This window comes from Trachypithecus francoisi, unplaced genomic scaffold, assembly GCF_009764315.1.
Source record: "Trachypithecus francoisi isolate TF-2019V2 unplaced genomic scaffold, Tfra_2.0 Lachesis_group0, whole genome shotgun sequence".
Taxonomy (NCBI): Eukaryota; Metazoa; Chordata; class Mammalia; order Primates; family Cercopithecidae; genus Trachypithecus; species Trachypithecus francoisi.
Window position 1 is genome coordinate 16,194,453 of NW_022681453.1, and position 23,645 is coordinate 16,218,097.

Consider the following 23,645-nt stretch of genomic DNA (forward strand, 5'->3'; position numbering starts at 1 on the left):
GCCAAGATCACACCACTGCACTCCAGCCTGGGAGGCAGACAGACTCTGTCTCCAGAAAAAAAAAAAAAAAAACCAGAATAGAAAAGAAGTAACAGTCGAAGAAAAACATGGTGTAAAAACAAATCAAAACAATACAGGAAGTAAAAAAAGGTTAATGCAGGAGAGACAAATAGCACAAAAGATGCAAATATAACCCAGATTATCAATAACTACATTAAATTAATTAATTTTGAGACAAGGTCTTGCTATGTTGCCCAGGCTGGAGCGCAGTGGCACCAATCATGACTTACTGCAGCCTCAACCTGCTGGGTTCAAGTGATCCTCCTACCTCAGCTTCCCAGAGTGCTGGGATTACGGGCATGAGCCACAGCACCCACCTGGCCCTCTACATTAAATTTAAATGGAATAAATGCTCCTGCTTTTAAAAAAAGAAATACTGCCAGGCGTGGTGGCTTATGCCTATTATCCCAGCACTTTGGGAGGCCGAGATGGGCAGATCACCTAAGGTCAGGAGTTCAAGGCCAGCTTGGTCAACATGGTGAAACCCCGTCTCTAGTAAAAATACAAAAACTAGCCTGGCGTGGGGGCGCACACCTGTAATCCCAGCTACTTAGGAGGCTGAGGCAGGAGAATTGCTTGAACACAGGAGGCGGAGGTTGCAGTGAGCCAAGATCGTGCCATTGCACTCCAGTCTGGGTGACAAAGCAAGACTCTGTCTCAAAAAAATAAAAATAAAAAAGAAATACCACAATAGTTTTTTTTGTTTTGTTTTGTTTTTTGTTTTTTGTTTTTAAGACAGAGTCTCTTGCTCTGTCACCCAGCCAGGAGTGGAATGGTGCAATCTCGGCTCACTGCAATCTCTGCCTCCTGGGTTCCAGTGATTCTCCTGCCTCAGCCTCCTGAATAAGCTGGGGTTACAGGAACCCACCACCACGTCTGGCTAGTTTTTTGTGTTTTGTTTTGTTTTGTTTTTTTTCTTGAGACGGAGTCTCACTCTGTACCCCTGGCTGGAGTGCAGTGGCGCCATCTCGGCTCACTGCAAGCTCCACCTCCCAGGATCATGCCATTCTCCTGCCTCAGCCTCCTGAGTAGCTGGGACTACAGGTGCCCGCCACCGCACCCGGCTAATTTTTCTGTATTTTTAGTAGAGACAGGGTTTCACCGTGTTAGCCAGGATGGTCTCAATCTCCTGACCTTGTGATCCGCCTGCCTTGGCCTCCCAAAGTGCTGGGATTACAAGCGTGAGCCACCACGCCTGGCCTGTTTTTTGTGTTTTTACTAGAGACAGGGTTTCACCATGTTGGCCAGGCTGGTCTTGAACTCCTGATCTCAGGTGATCTGCCTGCCTCAGCCTCCCAAAGTGCTGGGATTACAGGCGTGAGCCACTGCACTCAGCCTAATTTTGCATTTTTAGTAGAGACGGGGTTTCTCCATGTTGGTCAGGCTGGTCTTGAACGCCCGACCTCAGGTGATCTGCCCACCTCGGCTTGCCAAAGTGCTGGGATTACAGGCGTGAGCCACCATGCCCGGCTACAATAGATGTTTTTTTTTTTGGTTTTTTTTTTTTTTTTTTAGATGGAGTCTCCCTCTGTCGCCCAGGCTGGAATGCAGTGGCATGATCTCGGCTCACTGCAACCTCCACCCAGGTTCACGCCATTCTCCTGCCTCAGCCTCCGGAGTAGCTGGGACTACAGGCGCCCGCCACCGTGCCCGGCTAATTTTTTTTTGTATTTTAAGTAGAGACGGGGTTTCACCATGGTCTCAATCTCCTGACCTTGTGATCCGCCTGCCTTGGCCTCCCAAAGTGCTGGGATTACAGGCGTGGGCCACCGCACCCGGCCTACAAGAGATGTTTTTAAAGACATTTGTAAAATATAAAAATGCCAGGCTGGGTACGATGGCTCACGCCTGTAATCCTGGCACTTTGTGAGGTCGAGACAGGTAGATCACCTGAGATCGGGAGTTCGAGACCAGCCTGGCCAACATGGAGAAACCCCATCTCTACTAAAAATACAAAATTAGCTGGGCATGATGGCACATGCCTATAATCCCAGCTACTCGGGAGGCTGAGGCAGGAGAATCACTTGAACCCAGGAGGTGGAGGTTGCGGTGAGCCAAGATCGCATTATTGCACTCCAATCTGGGCAACAAAAACGAGACTCCGTCTCAAAAAAAAAAAAAAAAAGAGCCAAAAGGTGAAGTGAAAGGGTAAAAGCTGACCCGTTAGGAACCCTCAGGCAGAACTGATATGTGTGCAGCCCCGTGCACCACTCCCAAGAGCAGCCGGAAGTTCTTAGTGGATAACTGTGTGCATCTATGACATGGCAACTGCACACCTAGATGTGTTTCCAAGAAAATTATTACATAGCTCCATAAAAGGAGGTATACCAGATGCCCACTGAAGCTATCTATCGTGACAACCATTGTGGACTCACACCATTCTGAGGGACACAGCATTAGTGGGCAAGAGCCAGATGTGCCACAGCAATGTGGCTAGGTCTTACACTACAAGACCTACAAGTTCTTACTTTGCAAGAACTCAAATAATAAAAAGGAGGCACCTTATACATAGCAGACGGTTGCCCGTGGGGTGGGAAGGGAATGAAATGGTCCTGAGATATTAAAGTAAATATATAGGCTAGGCACAGTGGTGCACACCTATAGTTCCAGCTACTCAGGAGGCTGAGGGAGAAGGATGGCTTGAGCCCAGGAGTATGAGACCAGCCTGGGCAACATGGTGAGACTCCATCTCACAAAAATAATTATGTAAGATAGCGGGGGTTGGTCTTGCCCAGACCCAGGATAATCACCTGCCATGAGCAGAGGAGTATGACCATCTCAACCCTCTACACATGAGGCCAAACACAAAGGAAATACAGAATACAGCAAACAGCCACACACACGGGCCTGGAACCTTGGTCCCAGCCATGAACCGTCTACACCCAATGTGCAGGGAAATTCATAGGCTGCGCTGGGAGGACACAGAGCTCACACCGGGTCACATGCTTACGCACGGCACCCTACAGGCTCCACAAGAGGGTCCCTGAACAAAGGATACCCTTCGGGGGCATGTGCATACTGTGGGGTATAGTCAAGCCCAGGTACCCACCCTGAGGATGTATCTTGGCACAGGTACACACCTGGGGTGAGCCACAGGACCAGCTGAGGCCAAGGACCCCTAAGCAACCTGCTCAGCCCAAGGCTCAGCGAGCCAGAGCCCTCAGGGTAGGGAGGAGATGGACAGGGGATTAACTGAGCAGGTCTAGGGGGTCCAGCCCAGAACAGGAGATCCCTAAACCCTCTGCTCCAATGCTCTGGCCACCACCTCGAGAGGGCTGAGAGGCCAGAGGGGCAGAGCTATTTCTCTTCCACATATTCTCCTGCGGGGACAGGCTCAAGCCACCCACCCTGTGGCCCACCGCTGCACCCACCTGGCCTCAGGCACAGCACACCTTTCCTTGGTCCACACAAATTTCTTGAGCACGTCAGAGCAGCAGTATTGGTCATAACAGGTACCACAGCAGAAATCTGGACAGGACTCGGGGAAGAGGCTGAGTTCATGGGAAGCTGTACATACCTCACCATGCGCTGGAGAGGAGAAACACATCTGTTCATCTGTGCCCACAGGGCCAGGCCCCAGCAGACACAGTGCCCTCCCTGGCACAGCCACCAGACCACACACATGCTGCACCATCTCTGAGCCACCCTAGCCACAGGCCACCTTCCAACCCCTGGCCACTGCTCCCCCTCAGCCTTGCCCTATCCCAAAGGCCACAACAGAGCTGCCCTATCTGGGCTCCCTCTCTCCCTCGCCAGTGCACTGGCCTCCTGATAGGAGGGTGAGCTTTCTCAATGTGAGTCTGATGGGGCCACACCCTGCTCTCAGACCTCCCCTAACTCCCACTACTTCAGGATCAAGGCCCCGAGTTTCCAAGCAGGGTCTAAACTGCAAAGAGTCCTGAAGATCACTCCAGCTCTCCAACCTGTCCACACTCTGCTCACCTTCTTGCCTGGTTCCTATCCCTTGCCTTTCAACTCTACTCATCCTTCAAGGCCCTACTCCAGGCGGCCTCCTCCAGAAGCTGCCCAGGCAAGAAGTCACACAGCTCAACACCTGCAGGGGATCAGACACTGGACTGTCCGTTTCTTTCTTTTTTTTTTTTTTTTTGAGACAGAGTCTCGCTCTGTTGCCCAGGCTGGAGTGCAGTGGCACGATCTCAGCTCACTGCAACCTCTGCCTCCCAGATTCAAGCAATTCTCCTGCCTCAGCCTCCCAAGTAGACGGGATTACAGGCACCTGCCACAAGGCCCAGCTAATTTTTTGTATTTTTTAGTAGAGAGAGTTTCACCATGTTGGCCAGGCTGGTCTTGAACTCCTGACCTCAGGTGATCCACTCACCTTGGCCTCCAAAGTGCCAAAATTACAGGGATAAGCCACCATGCCCCGGCCAGACTGTCTGGTTCTTTTTTTTTTTTTTTTTGAGACGGAGTCTCGCTTTGTTGCCCGGGCTGGAGTGCAGTGGCCGGATCTCAGCTCACTGCAAGCTCCGCCTCCGGGTTCACGCCATTCTCCTGCCTCAGCCTCCCGAGTAGCTGGGACTACAGGCGCCCGCCACCTCGCCCGGCTAGTTTTTTTGTATTTTTTAGTAGAGACGGGGTTTCACCGTGTTAGCCAGGATGGTCTCGATCTCCTGACCTCGTGATCCGCCGTCTCGGCCTCCCAAAGTGCTGGGATTACAGGCTTGAGCCACCACGCCCGGCCTACAGACTGTCTGGTTCTTAATCCTCATTCACTTTCCCTCTCACTCAGCCATAGCAGCCTCAGACCCTGCTGGGCACCACAACTGCAGGGGCCTGGCTCTCACGAACCACCCCATGACTGTGACGGTAGGCTAGCTCCTGGTCAGAAATTGTCACACCCACCATACCAGTGTTCACAAAGCACTTAGCCCTGCGCTGGGCCTGCAGCAGCTATCCAGGAAATGTCTGTTTCTTCCAGGAGTTTGAGACCAGCCTGGGCAACAGGGCTCCAAGGCAGTGGCACCATCTGTAGCCCTGGAGCCATCACAAGCCTCTCAGCACAGAGTTGGGATCTAATGACATCCTTACAAGTCTCAATATACAAGGTCATGCTGAGGGGATCTGGCTGACAACAAATGTGGAAAATGTCCCAGGGTTTTGGATGACCACAAGGTTTACAAACCTCCAGGAAGATGCTACAGTCAAATGTTCCCATGTATCCTCAGGCTACATTAGCGGAGACCTGTGCCCACTAGCAGGAAGGAACAGTACTAGATTCTGCCAGGGCAGGCTCCAAAGAGAACACCTAGTCCAGCAAGGCCCACAAGTCCACAGTAGGCAGGGGACAGGCCTGATGATAGCCCTGAGGCATAACTAGGTTGGCCTGGAAACAGTCTGGCATAGCACGTGGCCTCTGGAGACCCAGCCAGGCCAGGCACCTGGCCACGTGCAGCATCTGGTGCCTGAGCCTGATCAGGGCACCACACATCCTGAGGCTGTCAGTAGAGTGAAGCCCAGAGACAGAGACACTGAGTGACCTCCTTGGGAAGAGGGAACTTTAGTGGGGAATTGGGGGGAACTGCACTTCTTGGCAGCTCCAGGCAGAACCCTGCTCTGGGCAAAGCCATAGAGCAGAGGATTGGACCATTGATGAGCCCAGCTTGGCCAGCTGCCCACCTGAAACCTGGTATTATCAGCATGGCCCGTGCCGGGTGGCTCAGGTGAACCCACATGGAGCAGGGCCTTCACAGCCCAACCTGAGCCTCTGAGCTACAGCTGAAGACACACCGGTGAGGCTGTTTAGGCTGAGTCCCTGGCACAAATGCTCTCTGACCCCCAGACCTCACTGATTCTGTGACCCTCCTACAGGCTCACTCCAGGGGTGGGGGATTTTGGGCACAGGTCTCCCCTTTCTCATTTTTCTGGCCCAGGTCCTCTGGATTCATCCCAGCCCCCAGGAAGCCACCCACCCCAAAAGGGTCTTTGGCTTCTCCTGGGTGGGAGAAGGGTTTGGCAATTCCTAACCCTTTAAAGGGCCCGCCCCCCGCCAGCCTTCCAGAGTCTGTGAATCATCTATCTGCAACCAACACACACAGTGGTGTCTCCACCCCAGAGGACAGCCTCAGCGCCAGGCTCTCCAGCAACACAAGGGCCAATGGAGGCAGCGGTGGGTGATCCCAGACATTAAACACAGGCAAAGAGGGAAGGCCTCTGATGGAGGGGCCAGGCCGCCCTGCTGCCACCCGCCAGACTAAAGCTAGGTGGGGGAACCCTACCCTAGCCTCTGGGGACCCCATCCCCAGGGACATGAGCGGAAGGGCAGACCCCTCCCCACCGTTCCAGGACAGACAAACGTGGCAGCTGCCTGGGGTCTGCGCAGCGTTGTTCAGGCAAGGAGGGTGCTCAGGTGGAGGAGAGGTCCGCAGTCGTGGGGGGACGCTGACGGCCTCGGGGCAATCAGGGGTCGGTGGGGGGCATGGTGGGGCTGGTGCTGCCCGGCTCGTTGAAGCGGCAGCGCGGGTAAGTGTCTGCCCGGTCCCCGGGCAGGACGGGCCGCCCCCACCCCCGGCTCACCACCCGGAGGCGGCGGTAGCAGCAGCAGCAACAGCAACAGGATCCGCGGCGCGGGGACCGGCGCAGCCATGGCTGGGCGGACGGACGGATGGACGCGAGCGCGGGGCGCAGAGCCGCCACTGCCTCAGCGATCCGCGCGGCCGCCCCCTCCCTCGCCCCGCCCAGCCCAGCCTCAGCCCGGACGGTTCCCGGAACCCCCGCCCGGGAGAGGAGGAGGAGGAGGGGGAGGGGGAGGAGGAGAGGGAGGGGGAGGGGGAGGAGAAGGAGGAGGAGGAAGGAGGAGGGAGGAGGAGGTAGGAGGAGGGAAGGAAGCGGATGCCTTCCTAGCCTCGGGGCCAGCTCCGCGCCCGGGGTCTGCGTGAAAACTTGGACCGTTCCCGGACGGGATGCTTGGGGGGCGGGGGCGGCCCACAGCTCTCAGGCAGGGAGGGCGTCCCCGGGAATATACACCCTAACTCTGAGCGCCTACTGTGTGGGCGGTGGGGGGCAGCCACAGCCATCCCTCCCAGCCGCGGTCCCAGCGGAGCCTCACTTGCCCGAGGACTAAGTGAGGCGGTGCGAGGACAGTGCCCAGCGCAGACCTTGGCACTCAGTAGACACTCCACAAATGCCGGTTCCCCTCTGCAAGCCCAGTCGCCACCTCAGAGGACACTCGATCTCCTGCCCCCTGGGACTGATACCCTCATCCCAAGGTGATCCCCAGCCTCAGCCCTGGCAGGCTCAGCGCTGGCGCAGTGGGCCAGGACTGAGCTAGAAACTGGCAGCTCCCAGGGCACAGCCAGGTCAACGTCCCGCACAGGGCTCTGCCCCTCACTGCGGGGCAGGGGTCCAGGCAGAATCAGGGATGTTGAGTCGTTCTTCCTTTTATGCCCAGGGTTCCTGACCCACCCCCACTCTGCAGCTGGCACAATCAGAACATTTCACTCAAGACAGAAAACATGAAATGTCACGCTGGCCGGGCGCGGTGGCTCAAGCCTGTAATCCTAGCACTTTGGGAGGCCGAGACGGGCGGATCGCGAGGTCAGGAGATCGAGACCATCCTGGCTAACACGGTGAAACCCCGTCTCTACTAAAAACTACAAAAATCTAGCCGGGCGAGGTGGCGGGCGCCTGTAGTCCCAGCTACCTGGGAGGCTGAGGCAGGAGAATGGCGTGAACCCGGGAGGCGGAGCTTGCAGTGAGCTGAGATCCAGCCACTGCACTCCAGCCTGGGTGACAGAGCGAGACTCCGTCTCAAAAAAAAAAAAAAAAAGAAATGTCACGCTAATGGGGTACCCAGGCCGGGTTGTGCACCCTGTGTGTCACCATATATTTCTCACCTAAAGGTGGGGGCATCGCTGTAGACAAAGAGAAACCGAAGGGGACAATCTGGGATGTTCCCAGCAGTTTCCCAGGCTAAGGTGTTAGAACCGGGAGAGGAAGGCCTGGGTCTCCAATAAGCCCCCATCACCTCCTGGCCAAGAAGGGCTTAAGACTCACGGTGCTCAGCATACATGTGGGGCGCAGGGATATGACTGTCCCCAGGCAGGTGCCCTCTGGGAGAGTCTTAGTATGGGACTGGAGTCACATCCTCCCTGACAGCCCAGCCTTGTTATCCCACCTCTGCCTCCTGAGCTCCACTCTCCAAAGCTGGGTGCAGCCCAGGTCCCCCTTCTGCAGAACGGCCACTGCATGCCCCTCATGTCCAGCTCTAGAGCCATCCTGTGTTCCACACCCTGGGTGCCCAACCCTCTGCCTCCCTAAAGGTTGCTCATTCCACTCTGCACCATCCACAAGCTTGGTTTCTTTTCCCTTGGTTTTCCAGTCGCTGCCCTCTAGCCAAGCTCCTAAGAGTTGTCCTAAGCCTGGGCAGCATAAGGAGACCCCGTATCTACAGAAAATTTTTAAATTAGCTGGGTGTGGTGGCACGCACCTCTGGTCTCAGCTACTTGGGAGGCTGAGGTGGAGGATCATTTGAGCCCAGGAGATGAAGGTTGCAGTGAGTTATGATTGCGCCACTGCACTCCAGTCTGGGCAACAGAGCAAGACCCTGTCTCAGAAAAAGAAAAACAAGGCTGGGCGCCGTGGCTCACGCCTGTAATCCCAGCACTTTGGGAGGCAGAGGCGGGCAGATACCTGAGGTTGGGAGTTCGAGACCAGCCTGACCAACATGGAGAAGCCCGATCTCTGCTAAAAATACAAAATTAGCTGGGCATGGTGGTGCATGCCTGTAATCCCAGCCACTCAGGAGACTGAGGCAGAAGAACTGCTTGAACTCAAGAGGCAGAGGCAGAGGTTGTGGTGAGCCGAGATCGCACCATTGCACTCCAGCCTGGGTGACAGAGTGAGACTCCATCTCAAAAAAAAAAAGGAAAAAAAAAAAAGAATTGTTCTTTCCCACCTCTCATGCCTGCCTTTGGCTTCTCTACTTTGCTGCCCCCACCCCCAGATCCTTTAGGGGCCTCTCACCTGGCTTCCTCCCTGCCTTTTTAGTCTTTGGCTCTCACACACCCTCTTATCTGCCCACAGCTCATGGTTGAGCTTGGTGGGTGTTTTGGGCCCCACCCAGGGCTGTGCATGGGCAAGAGAGTGGAGGCTAGGATCACCCCAGTGGCTCGGAAATTGCAACCATGCATCTCACAGGCATATGCCCATGTGTGCAGGCATTTTCTGTGGGTCAGGCTTACAAAGCCTGGAAATACAAGTTGCCTGGGGAAAGTGACCCCTCCAAGGCAGAAACCAAACTTGGCCCAGATGCTGTACCAAGGCTAGGTAGCTCTGTGAACAGCACTTTTTTTTTTTTTTTTCCTGGAGACAGGGTCTCACTCCGTCACCCAGGCTGGAGTGCAGTCATGGCTTACTGTAGCCTTAGTTTTCCCAGGAAACTAGGGTGATCCTCCCACCTCACCCTTCGGAGTAACTGGGACCACAGATGCACACCACCACACCCAGATGATTTTTGTATTTTTTGTCGAAATGGGGTTTTGCCATGTTTCCCAGGCTGGTCTCAAACTCCTGGGCTCAAGCAATCTGCCCACCTCAGCCTCCCAAAGTGCAACAGCACTTTTATTAAACTCTCCTCAAATACCCAGTTTGATAAGAATGACTGTTTTCTGCTGGGACCTTGGTTACAGTTTGTAGGTGAGAACTCTGCATCAGGCTGTTGGAGCAAAGCAACAGCCATTGATGCTTGTAAAGCCCGGGGTGAGAGTGACCAGTGAGGATGAGGCCATCAGCCCAGCCCCAGGACTGACCACAGGGCCAGGATGGGTGAGTTCTACAGTAGAACACTTGCCATTCTTCTTCATTCAGCACCTGGTCCCCTTTCCTCCACATCAGAGGAGGAACATTCTAGATATTATCTTTTTCAGACTCCTTTGCCCCAGGGCAAGTGCTTTTGCCCTAGCCCCAACCAATCAGACGTAGCCTCCCTGGAGTCAGTCAGGGGCACTCGTGACCGGCTTTGATGGAGGGCTGCAGCAGTCCTGGCAGCAACATGAGTCTGCACCTGTGGGGAGGGCTATGTGAGTCACAAAGGCCCCTGCTTCCCCCTTGTGGCAGGAGAGTCAGTTTCCTCCAACTGATAGAGAAATTCTCACCAGGGCCGGGCACAGTGATGACTCATGCCTGTAATCCCAGCACTTTGGGAGGCAGAGGTAGGTAGATACCTCTTTGTTGTTGTTGTTGTTGTTGTTGTTTGGAACGGAGTCTCGCTGTGTCACCCAGGCTGGAGTGCAGTGGCACGATCTTGGCTCACTGCAAGCTCCGCCTCCCGGGTTCACACCATTCTCCTGCCTCAGCCTCCCGAGTAGCTGGGACTACAGGCACCCGCCACCTCGCCTGGCTAGTTGTTTTTTTTTTTTTTTTTTTTTGGAGACTGAGTTTCGCTCTGCCGCCCAGGCTGGAGTGCAGTGGCCGGATTTCAGCTCACTGCAAGCTCCGCCTCCTGGGTTCACGCCATTCTCCTGCCTCAGCCTCCCGAGTAGCTGGGACTACAGGCGCCCGCCACGTCGCCCGGCTAGTTTTTTGTATTTTTAGTAGAGACGGGGTTTCACCATGTTAGCCAGGATGGTCTCAATCTCCTGACCTCGTGATCCGCCCGTCTCGGCCTCCCAAAGTGCTGGGATTACAGGCTTGAGCCACGGCGCCCGGCCCTGGCTAGTTTTTTTTGTGTGTGTATTTTTTTAGTAGAGACGGGGTTTCACTGGGTTAGCCAGGATGGTCTCGATCTCCTGACCTCGTGATCCACCCATCTTGACCTCCCAAAGTGCTGGGATTACAGGCTTGAGCCACCGCGCCCGGCCGGCAAATACCTCTTGAGCGCAGGAGTTCAAGACCAGCCTGGGCAACATGACGAAACCCTGTCTCTACAAAAAATACAAAAATTAGCTGGGCGTGATGATGCACACCTATAGTCCCAGCTACAAGGGAGGATTGCTTGAGCCCAGGAGGCAGAGGTTGCAGTGAGCTAAGAGTGCACCACTGCACTCCAGCTTGGGCAACAGAGCAAGACTCTATCTCAAAAAGGAAAAAAAAAAAAAACCTTAGAAAAAAAAGAGAAGGCTGGGCACGGTGGCTCAAGCCTGTAATCCAGCACTTTGGGAGCCGAGACGGGCGGATCACAAGGTCAGGAGTTCGAGACCATCCTGGAGAACGTGGTGAAACCCCGTCTCTACTAAAAAATACAAAAAGTAGCCGGGCGAGGTGGCGGCACCTGTAGTCCCAGCTACTCGGGAGGCTGAGGCAGGAGAATGGCGTAAACCCGGGAGGCGGAGCTTGCAGTGAGCTGAGATCCGGCCACTGCACTCCAGCCTGGGCGACAGAGCGAGACTCCGTCTCAAAAAAAAAAAAAAAGAAAAGAAAAAACAAAATAAAACACAGACGAAAAAACAAGTCCGGTGGGGGCCAACTGTATTTCTGACTGGGCTGACTATAAATTAGGAGTTCTTACAACCCCCTCCTCAGGTTCTGTGATTCACCAGAGTAGCTCACAGAGTTCATGAAAACACTTTACTTATATTTACTGGTTTATTATAAAGGAAGAAAAGGATGTAACTGAGGAGTAGCCTGTTGCTGTTTTTCTCAGCACTCCCCTAACCACAGAAGGAGCAACTGTTAAATAAAAATTATGGGAGCCATTGTTTGGACTAAACTCCTGCAGTAGCCCCCAGCAAACCAGACCAAATCAAAATGGAGTCACTCATGCTAAATGCCACATGATCAAACTGAAACTTTATCTTTTATCTGAGACAAGGTCTTGCTCCATCACCCAGGCTGGAGTCTAGTGGCATGACCAGAGCTCACTGTAGCCTTGACCTCCCCTTGCTCAGGTGATTCTCCTGCCCCAGCCTCCTGAGTAGCTAGGACTCCAGGTACACACCACCATGCCCATCTATTTTTTTGTATTTTTTGTAGAGGTGGAGTTTTGCCATGTCGCCAAGGCTGGTCTCGACCTCCTGGATTCAAGTTAACTCCCGGTGTCAAGCAGTCTGCCTGTCCCGGCCTCCCAAAGTGCTGGGAGTACAGACTTGAGCCACTGTACCTAGCCAAACTGAAGGTTTTTTTTTTTTTTTTTTTTTAGACTGAGTCTCCCTCTGTCACCCAGGCTGGAGTGTAGTGGCAGTGGTGCAATCTCAGCTCACCACAACCTCTGCCTCCCAGGTTCAAGCGAATCTCCTGCCCCAGCCTCTTCAGTAGCTGGGATTACAGGCACCTGCCACCACACCCGGCTAATTTTTGTATTTTTAGTAGAGGCAGGGTTTCACCGTGTTGGCCAGGCTGGTCTCAAACTCTTGACCTCAGGTGATCCACCCGCCTCGGCCTCCCAAAATGCTGGGATTACAGGCCTGAGCCACTGTGCCTGGCCTGCTTTCTTAAAGTTTCAGTTTGGGCCAGGCACAGTGGCTAATGCCTATAATCCCAGCACTTTGGGAGGCCGAGGTGGGCGGATCACCTGAGGTCAAGAGTTTGAGACCAGCCTGGCCAACACGGTGAAACCCTGCCTCTACTAAAAATACAAAAATTAGCTGGGCACAGGCCGGGCACGGTGGCTCATGCCTGTAATCCCAGCACTTTGGGAGGCTGAGGCAGGCCAATCACAAGGCCAGGAGATCGAGACCATCCTGGCTAATACAGTGAAAACCTGTCTCTACTAAAAATGCAAAAAAATTAGCCAGGTGTGGTGGTGAGTGCCTGTAGTCCCAGCTACCTGGGAGGCTGAGGAAGAAGAATGGTGTGAACCCATGAGGCGGAAGTTGCAGTGAGCCAAGATCATGCCATTGCACTCCAGCCTGGGCAATAAGAGCTAACTCCATCTCAAAAAAAAAAAAAAAAGAAAGAAAGAAAGAAAGCAAACAGATCTCAAAATAGACCAGTTTTTTCCTGAAAACCAGTTTATCTGAGCCAGTGTAATAAGGAAGTGATAGCAGCAGGAGGCAGCCAAATGCCTAGTCAAAGAGGAGTGGGTCCCCAGTGAAACCCCACCTCCAAGCTGAAGACAGTTTAAAGCCTGAAAGCCAAGCTACAGATTAAATCCTCAGACCAGATTGAGAATGGTCTTCCCATTTGTCGTGCTTTCCTCTGATTGATTCCTATCCTTCACCTATTTTACATAGACCTACCCTTTCACAATTGGTTTTCTACACTGTCGTGCCCACCTTAGAGTGGTGTCTTCACTTTAACCTTTTTTGCAGATTCACAAACCAATCGTCATGCACTCCCCATTCTGAGTCCATAAAAGGCCCTAGACCCAGCCACACGGGAGACTTTCCTGCCTTTGGGTAGGGGAACCACCCCCACGTCCGCTCTCTGCTGAAAGCAGTTTCCTCACTCGATAAAACTCCCCGCCTTGCTCACTCTTCAAATGCCAGTGCATCCTCATTCTTCTTGGGTGCAGGACAAGAACTCAGGAACATGTGCACAGGGAACCATGCACAGGGAACCGTGTGTAAGCCAGACTCGGTCTGGGGGTGCTGAGTGGGTGGGCTGTCTCCTGCAGCAGGTTGTGTGTCTGAGCCAGGCCTGAACAGGATGTTACTGGCAGAGGTCCCTGGCTTACAAAGTGACCAGGAAGAAAATCCTGGGTCAGGAGTCCCCTCTATTTTAATCCTTACGAGAAAGTAACCTGAAGTAAACTGATGTTAATCAACCACCTTTCCCGTATTGTTTCCTTGTTCCCCCTTACAAAACCCACCATTCTGCTACTGCCCAGTGGGAAGTCTCATGTAGAATGGAGACTGCCCTATTCATGAATTGTGAATAAAAGCCAATTATTTCTATAACTAAATTCATTGTAATTTTCTCTTTTAACAAGCCAAATGAAGGTATGAACAGGGTAAGGTATGAGGGGAGGGGGCACAGAGCTTCCATGTCATCTCCGAGCACACCAATCTTCCCTGCACCTCAATGTGTTCGCCAGCACAGAAGCTGCCAAACCCCACTATTTAATGGTTTTTATGGAGGTTTCATTACAAAGGCATGATTGATTAAATCATTGGCTATTGGTGATTGAACTCAATCTCTAGCCTCCCTCCCTTCCCCAGAGTTTGGGAGATGTGACTGAAAGTTCCAAAACTCTTATCCTTATTTGGTCTTTTTTTTTTTTTTTTTTTTTTTTTGAGACGGAGTCTGGCTCTGCCGCCCAGGCTGGAGTGCAGTGGCCAGCTCTCAGCTCACTGCAGCTCCGCCTCCCGGGTTCACGCCATTCTCCTGTCTCAGCCTCCCGAGTAGCTGGACTACAGGCGCCCGCCTCGTCGCCCGCTAGTTTTTTTTTGTAATTTTTAGTAGAGACGGGGTTTCACCGTATTAGCCAGGATGGTCTCGATCTCCTGACCTCATGATCCGCCCGTCTCGGCCTCCAAAGTGCTGGGATTACAGGCTTGAGCCACCGCGCCCGGCCGGTCTTTTTTTTTTTTTTTTTTTTGAGACAGAGTTTCACTCTTGTTGCCCAGGCTGGAGTGCAGTGGCGCGATCTCGGCTCACTACAACCTCCGTCTCCCGGGTTCAGGCGATTCTCTTGCCTCAGCCTCCTGAGTAGCTGGGATTATAGGCATGCACCTCCACACCCAGCTAACTTTTTGTATTTTTTGTAGAGACGGGATTTCTCCATGTTGGTCAGGCTTGTCTCGAACTCCCAACATCAGGTGACCCACCCGCCTCTGCCTCCTAAAGTACTGAGATTACAGGCGTGAGCCACTATGCCTGGAAACTTACTTGGTCTTTCAGGCCTATATCCTGAAGCTATCTAGTGGCCCTCTGCTAGGAGTCATCTCATTTGCATCAGAAGGACGGTAATTCTAAGGGGTTAAAGCGCTCTGTGTGAGGAATGGAGAACTAAGACTAAACGTTTAGTTTTTTTTATCGTGCAACGCCACCAGCAGTGACTTTACCACCTGGGTCTCCTCTGCCTGCCACAAGTTGCCAGAGCCCTTTCCTTTCTCGGGGCTGGACTTCCACTGCTTTTAGCTCCAACCAGGCAGATGACCAGTCGGACACCCCCATTTTCCTGGGCATCTGCTACCATTCCTGGTGAGGACTAATTTTTAAAAATAATTATTAATTTTTTATTTCTCTCTCTCCTTTTTTTTTTTGACAGTCTTGCCCTGTTACACAGGCTGGTGTGCAGTGGCATGATCTTGGCTCACTGCAACCTCCACCTCCCAGGTTCAGGCAATTCTCATGACTCAGCCTCCCCAGTTGCTGGGATTACAGGCATGCACCACCACACCCAGCTAATTTTTGTGTTTTTAGTAGAGACAGGGTTTCGCCATGTTGGTCAGGATGGTCTGGAACTCCTGACCTCAAGTGATCTGTCCGTCTCAGCCTCCCACAGTGCTGGGATTACAAGGGTGAGCCACAACGCCCAGCCTAGTTTTCTTTCTCTTTTTTTTTTTTCTTTTGAGATGCAGTCTCAAAGACCCCATGGGGTCCGTGCTAACTCCAGGAATTGGTATGTGAATTGAATTGCTGGACATCAGCTAGTGTCAGAATGAGCGAATGACTGTTGGTGTGGAAAACCCCACACAGTTTGGTATCAGAAAAAAAGACACCGAAGGAGTCCAGTCAGATGCTGAGCTCACAGAAGACAAGGCCTTTTCGAATAGCGTGAATGGCCTGAGAAATTCACTAAGGTGTCAGGTGGTTGCTTCTAATGGCACCAAACAGCTTAAGAAAGAGAACGGCAGGATGAGGTCAAGTTGTTAGCTGCCTGTGTCAAGGCACAAACTGAAAACTTTTTCAACTCTGCTAAAATGAGCCTCTTGCGGCCATGGGGCTGAGATGGCCCAATATCAAACCCAAGGGCTGATTCTGTTGTTCCAGATTAAAATACTGGTTGAATCACAGCCTCACTCAGTCTTTTTCTTTCTTTCTTTCTTTTTTTTTTTTTTTTTTTTTGAGATGGAGTCTCGCTCTGTCACCAGGTTGGAGTGCAGTGGCACGATCTCTGCTCACTGCAACCTCCGCCTCCTGGGTTCAAGCAATTCTTCTGCCTCAGCCTCCTGAGTAGCTGGGATTACAGGTGCGCACCACCACTCCAGGCTAATTTTTGTATTTTTAGTAGAGACGGGGTTTCACCATGTTGGTCAGGCTGGTCTCGAACTCCTGACCTTGCGATCCGCCTGCCTCGGCCTCCCAAAGTGCTGGGAGTATAGGCGTGAGCCACCACACCCGGTCGTTATTTTCTTTTCATTGTTGACCAGGCTCACTCAGTCTTTCCTGTGAAAGTTAGGCACTGATCAAGACAAAGCATGCCCCTGGGAAACTGGAGTCCACACGCATGTCTACATCCAGTGGTCAGTTCTCTGACTACCTTCTCTGACCCTCCAGCTTCAGTGACAGGGCGGGACACTCCCTCTTCCATCACACACTCCTCACACTGCTGCTTCTCAAGCCACACTTTTTTTTTTTTTTAAGACAGAGTCTCACTCTGCCGCCCAGGCTGGAGTGCAGTGGCATGATCTGGGCTCACTGCAACCTCTGCCTCCTGGGTTCAACTGATTCTCCTGCCTCAGCCTCCCAAGTAACTGGGACTACAGGCACAGACCATCATGCTCAATTAATTTTTGTATTTTTAGTAGTGATGGGGTTTCACCATGTTGGTCAGGCTGGTCTCAAACTCCTGACCTCAGGTGATCCACCCGCCTCGGCCTCCCAAAATGCTGGGATTACAGACCTGAACCACTGTGCTGGGCTGGGCATTACATCTTGAACCCACCTTCAGCTGCCAACCCCAGTCCTCAGCTTGCTTCCCCCACGGGCTTCCACATGTCCATAAGTGGCAGCTCTAGACCTTGGGATTATCTCACATGCCTTCATCCAATCGTCAGCCAAACTTGGCTGTACCTGAAAAGTATATGTAGAATCCAACCACTTCTCAGTAGCTCCATCAGGAGCTCATTGTCTCACATAGCAGCAGCCTCCAGATAAGTGACCTGGCTTCCACTTAGCCCCATTTCAGATCGAGTCTTGATTCTGTAGCAGCCAGAGGAGTTCTTTTTAAATGCTTATCAGATCAAGTCACTCTGCTTAAAACCCTTTCCCGGGCTCCCCATTTCCAAGGCCCCACATATTCTGTACCCCATGACCTCTCTGACCTGCTCTTCCTCCTCCTCCTCTCTTCTTCTCCAGCTCCACCAGCCTCGCTGTGTTTTTTGACTGGGCATAGCCACCCTCAGAGCCTTTGCATTGGCTATGGAATGCTCCATGGCCTCCTGCAGCCTTGGTCACCTTCTCAGTGAGGCCTGCTTGCAACCCCCTCCCATGCCCGTTCCCTCCATTCCAGCACCCTCATATACTCTGTGTTTTACTTATTTGCCTACTGTATCTCTACCACTAGAATATCATCTCTGTGACAGCAGGGTAGTGCTTACTCCTGTATCCCCACTGCCTGGCACATGGTTGACACTTGATAAATGTGCTGAATTGGCTAGGCATTGTGGCTTATGCCTATATTCTGAGTACTATATTCTGAGTGAGGCCAAGGTGGGAGGATCTCTTGAGGCCATGGGTTTGAGGCCAGCCTGGGCAACAAAGTGAGACCCTCATCGCAACAAAAAAAATTTTTTTTTTTTTTTTGAGACGGAGTCTCGCTCTGTCGCCCAGGCTGGAGTGCAGTGGCGGGATCTCAGCTCACTGCAAGCTCCGCCTCCAGGTTTACTCCATTGCCTGCCTCAGCCTCCTGAGTAGCTGGGACTACAGGCGCCCGCCACCTCGCCTGGGTTTTTTTGTATTTTTTAGTAGAGATTGGGTTTCACCGGGTTAGCCAGGATGGTCTCGATCTCTGACCTCGTGATCCGCCCGTCTCGGCCTCCCAAAGTGCTGGGATTACAGGCTTGAGCCACCGCGCCCAGCCAAAAAAAATTTAAATAATAAAAAAACCAAAAACAGACAGTGTGCAGTGGTTTGCAACTGTAATCCCCACACTTTGGGAGGCTGAGGTGGGCAGATTGCTTCCATCCAGGAGTTTGAGACCAGCCTGGGCAACATGGCAAAACCCCACCTCTGCAAAAAGAAAAAAAAAATTAGCCGGTTGTGGTGGTGTGCACCTGTAGTTCAGCTACCAAGGAGGCTGAGGTGGGAGGATCACCTGAACCCAGGAGGTTGAGGCTGCAGTAAGCTGAGATCACATCACTGTACTCTGGCCTGGGGGGCAGAGTGAAACTCTTTCAAAAACAAACACAAAAACAGAAACAAAAAACACACAAAAAACCCACAAGTATGAAATTAATGAATGAAGTGGAATGAAGATACATGAAAGAATTCAGAGGAATAAGATCCCCACCAACCCTCAGCCTCTTCTGCACCTCCCTTGCTTGCTGAAGCCAGGTGTCCTCCACTGAAAGACACCATGGACATCATGAAGGAGTTACCTTGCAAGAGGAAGCCAACTCTTCTCATGGCCCCTCCCCCCAATTCCTTATGATTTCCAGAGCTTTTAACTAGAGACAGATCTCAGCATGTCTGGAGACCCTTTCACAAAGTCAAGCAGAGTGGGAGGCTCACATATCAAAAGAATTGCAAGACTGTTATTTTATGTTGCCAAAATATGGAGAATATGTGTGGGAACAGACTGAAGTCCTAGACCAAGAAGATAAGAACATAAGTGTATACTGGGCTGAATTTATCAATATGGGTGCACTTAGCAAGGATTTGGATTCCATGCACCAGCTCAAGCTGTCGGGGGTTGTTCCACACATCTATTGGTTGGCTGAATAAAAACTGGATCCCACTCAATGCAGTTACGGTGCCAAAAGCTCCCTGGTATAACACAGAGGAAAGAATCCAAAGTCTTAAGAAGAGGTATTCAGGCCGGGCGCAGTGGCTCAAGCCTGTAATCCCAGCACTTTGGGGCCAAGACGGTGATCACAAGGTCAGGAGATAGAGACCATCCTGGCTAACACAGTGAAACCCCGTCTCTACTAAAAAATACAAAAAACTAGCCGGGAGAGGTGGCAGACACCTGTAGTCCCAGCTACTCGGGAGGCTGAGGCAGGAGAGAATGGCGTAAATCCGGGAGGCGGAGCTTGCAGTGAGCTGAGATCCGGCCACTGCACTTCAGCCTGGGCGACACAGTGAGACTCCGTCTCAAAAAAAAAAAAAAAAAAAAAGATGTATTTATTTTTATTCATTCAAAATAAATGTTGAGGCTGGGTGCGGTGGCCACACCTGTAATCCCAGCATTTTGGGAGGCCAAGGCAGGGGATCACTTGAGGTCAGGAGTTCAAGATCAGACTGGCCAACATGGTGAAACCCCACCCCTACAAAAATACAAAAAGTAGCTGGACATGATGGCGGGTGCCTGTAATCCCAGCTACTCAGGGGAGCAAGACTCCATCTCAAAAAGTAAATACATACAGGCCGGGTGCAGTGGCTCATGCCTGTAATCTCAGCACTTTGGGAGGCTGAAGCGGGTGGATCACCTGAGGTCAGGAGTTCGAGACCAGCCTGACCAACATGATGAAACCCCGTCTCTACTAAAAATACAAAAATTAGCCAGGCATGGTGGCACGTGCCTGTAATCCCAGCTACTCAGAAGCCTGAGACAGGAGAAGGCTTGAATCCGGGAGGCAGAGGTTGTGGTAAGCCGGGGAAACAAGAGTGAAACTCTGTCTCAAAACAAAAAAATAATAATAATAAATACATACATAAAGATATAAATGAATAAATATTGGACTGAATTTATCATGGACAACTCATCTTTTCCCCAACCAATCCCCTGGATTGAGGGATTGGATTGAAGATTCAGAAGATATTCCTTCCCCAAGGCCTTGGGAATTCATTTGCTGAGGGGTACATCTTTGAAAAGCTTTAGTTTTAGTTTGCTATGGCTACATGACAAAGTCCCACAGATTGAGTGTCTAAAACAACAGAAAATGTATTGTCTCACAGTTCCAGGGGCTAGAAGTCAGATCAGGGTGTTCGCAGGGCCATGTTCTCTCCAAAGACACTAGGTTATATTAGATTAGGGGCCATCCTACTGCAGTCTAACTTTGTCTTAACTTATTACATCTGCAATGACCTTATTTCCACCTAAGATCACATTCTGAAGTACTAGGGGTTAGAACTTCAACATATAAATTGGTGGGGGGTGCATAATAAGCACCATAGTCACTCTTCTCCATAGGTTAGGGATTCTAGTGGGAGACACTAGAATTGAAATGGCTCCTTGATTACTCCTTGATTGCTTTTTTTTTTTTGAGTCTCGCTCTGTGCCAAGGCTGCAGTGTGGCGCATCTTGGCTCACTGCAACCTCCAGCTCCCGGGTTCAAGCAATTCTCCTGCCTCAGCCTCCACCAGTAGCTGGATTATAGCATGTGCCACCAGGCCCAGCAAATTTTTTTGTATTTTTAGTAGAGACAGGGTTTCACCATGTTGGCCAGGCTGGTCTCAAACTCCTGACCTCAAATGATCCACCCACCTCGGCCTCCCGAAGTGCTGGGATTACAGGAGTGAGCCACCGCACCAAGCCGGCTCCTTGATTTCAATGCAGATATGAGGAGTCTAGGGTGACAAGGGTCAAGCAGCAGTGTTGAGCTGCCGGAGGAGAGAGAGGAGCAGTGACTGGGAATGCAGGATTTACAGGTTATCGGAAAGGTCAGACCTGGAGGGATCTTTAGCAACCTGCAGGAATCTTTAGCAATAGGGGCCTGATCACCAGACCCCCAGCACCAAAACAGAGGGAGAGGCCAGTAGAGTCCCACTTATATAACAAGAGAGTGTGAGGTCCAACTGACAGAGACTCGACTGCAACAGAGAGGAAGCCCTCACCAATTTTCTAGATAAAAGTCAGTTTACAAACCCAGGGGCTCCTGAAGGAGGTGGGGCATGCACTCTTAAGGAGGGCCCTATAAAAACAGCACAGATTCATCCTGGCATTTTCCTCACAATCTCTCCAAAGAGACCTGTGGCCACAAACCAGGTGTGGCAGATACTACTTGTTGTCTACGACAAAGCCATTTTTTCACTTTTCTGGTTTTTGAGACAGAATCTCGCTCTGTCACTCACGCTGGAGTGCAGTGGCACACTCATAGCTCACTGCAGCCTCAACTTACTGGGCTCAAGCAGTCCTCCCACCTCAGACTCTCGAGTAGGTGGGATTATAGGCATGCACCACCACGCCCAGCTAAGTTTTTGATTTTGTGTAGAGACAAGGTCTCATTACGCTGCCCAGGCTAATCTCAAATGATTACAGCTATGGGCCACTACACCCCACCTCATTTTTCACTTTTAATAAAATAGTTTTGCCGATACAGTGGTGCGTGCTTGTAATCCAGCTACTCAGGAGGCTGAGGCAAGAGGATCGCTTGAAGCCATGAGTTCATAACCAGCCAGGGCTACAGAGCAAAATCCTGTTTTTTTTTGCTTTTGAGAGAGGGTTTTATTTTGTCGCCCAGGTTGCAATGGCCTGACCCCGGCTCACTGCAACCTCTAACTCTGGGCTCAAGCAATTCTCTATCTCAGCCTCCCAAGTAGCTAGGACTGTAGATATGTGCCACACACTTAGTCATTTGAAATTTTTTTTGTAGAGATAGGATCTCATTATGTTCCCCAGGCTGGTCTCAAACTCCTGGGCTCACTCAACTCTCCCACCTCGGCCTCTTAAAGCACTGGGATTACAGGTGGAACTACTGTGTTCGGTGCAAGACCCTGTTTTTACAAAAGTAAAATAAAAATAATAGTTTTGTTTAAACAATAGCGTACCCAGAAATGATCAGTCTAAACAAATATGGCAACACTCTTCTCTGCAAGTAAAAAATATTATATAATTTATAGATATAAATCCAATATTGCTGAAACATACCTATGTCTTTGCAACAATATTTGATTCTATCCAAATATTATCTGATCTTTCTTTTTTTTTTGAGGGGGTGTCTCGCTCTGTCGCCGGACTGGAGTGCAGTGGCCGGATCTCAGCTCACTGCAAGCTCCGCCTCAGGGTTCACGCCATTCTCCTGCCTCAGCCTCCCGAGCAGCTGGGACTACAGGCGCCCGCCACCTCGCCCAGCTAGTTTTTTTTTTTTGTATTTTTAGTAGAGACGGGTTTCACCGTGTTAGCCAGGATGGTCTCGATCTCCTGACCTCGTGATCCGCCCGTCTCGGCCTCCCAAAGTGCTGGGATTACAGGCTTGAGCCACCGCGCCCGGCCTATCTGATCCTTTCAAGTTCATTCTTGTTGGTGTAAGAAAAAATGAAAACAGTCAGGCACAGTGGCTCACACCTGTAATCACAGCATTTTGGGAGGCCGAGGCGGGCAGATCACCTGAGGTCGGGAGTTCGAGTCAAGCCTGACCAACATGCAGAACCCCCATCTCTACTAAAAATACAAAATTAGCCAGGTGTGGTGGCGCACACCTGTAATCCCAGCTACTTGGAAGGCTGAGGCAGGAGAATTGCTTGAACCCGGGATGGGGAGGTTGCAGTGAGTGGAGATGACGCCATTGCACTCCAGCCTCGGCAACAAGAGTGAAACTCTGTCTCAAAAAAAATAAAATAAAATACAAAACAAATATCCTGTGACCTTATATGATGGCTATTATTTCCCAGTAACCCAAAATGCTACTCAACACAATAATATATATAATTGCCCTTTTTAGGTTATGGTACAACATTGGACCTGAAGAAAAACTCCGATATTGTTATATTTCATTCCTTTTGTTGTTTTCTACTAATATCTTCAAAACCTTCTTCCAAAAGTGCTGAGAAGCCTCAAAGAGAGTCAGGTGTCCACCCTAGGAACTCAGTGCCAAGACACAGGTGAGGACCCCGAAGCTGTCCTCCAAGCTCTCAACCAGGCGGAGGTTAGTCACCACCTGAATCCTGCAAAGCTGCCTCTCCCTCAGACCCCTTGGCATAGTTGGAGAAGGCAGAAACATAGCTGCTGGCCACCCAAACCACCCAGAAGCAGGCCAGCCATAGCCATCCTCTGCCCTGACACACTGGGAGGAGCACAGGTGGGCACCCGGCGATGCCCCGCCCCATCTTGTCCACAGAGGAGGCCCCCTACAACCCACTTCCCGGAAAGCCAGCTGCAGGGCAGGAAGTATGGACAGCCCCATGATGTTCTGAGGTATGGGAAAAAGAACACCCTGTCCCTTGTTTCCACCTTCCCCACCCCAGATGCAGATGACAAAGAAAATACCAGAACAGGCTGGGCACAGTGGTTCATGCCTGTAATCCCAGCACTTTGGGAGGCGGAGGCGGGTGGATCAGTTAAGGTCGGGAGTTCGAGACAAGCCTGACCAACATGGAAAAACCCTGTCTCCACTAAAAATGTAAAAATTAGCTGGGTGTGATGGCGCATGCCTATAATCCCAGCTGCTCAGGGAGGCCGAGGCAGGAGAATTGCTTGAACCCGGGGCGGAGGTTGCAGTGAGGCGAGATTGTGCCATTGCACTCCAGCCTGGGAAACAAGAGAGAAACTCCGTCTCCAAAAAGAAAAAAGAAAAAGAGAATACCAAAACAGTGGTCAGCATGCCCTCACCCACAGCCTCATGTAGCCACTACATCCTCGACCCAGCCCCCAGGGCCCCCTCCCCAAGAATGCCACATTTGGAGCCCACATTCCTAGGGACCTC

At 51.5% G+C, this 23,645-nt stretch overlaps 1 protein-coding gene across 2 annotated transcripts in view; it reads right to left on the bottom strand.

Annotated features, from left to right (window-relative positions):
• Positions 1-6,812, bottom strand: part of SHISA5 (shisa family member 5) — a 40,742-nt gene extending 33,930 nt beyond the window's left edge. Inside the window, exons 1-2 of one of the 2 annotated variants that reach the window (XM_033206307.1) lie at positions 6,595-6,812; positions 3,432-3,588 (exon numbers count right to left, since the gene is read on the bottom strand). In XM_033206307.1, the coding sequence (XP_033062198.1) occupies positions 3,432-3,588; positions 6,595-6,664 (227 nt within the window). In that variant the 5' untranslated portion in view covers positions 6,665-6,812. The remainder of the gene's footprint in view (positions 1-3,431; positions 3,589-6,594) is intronic. The other variant, XM_033206315.1, reaches the window with a different exon arrangement.
• Between the last annotated feature and the right edge of the window lie 16,833 nt (positions 6,813-23,645).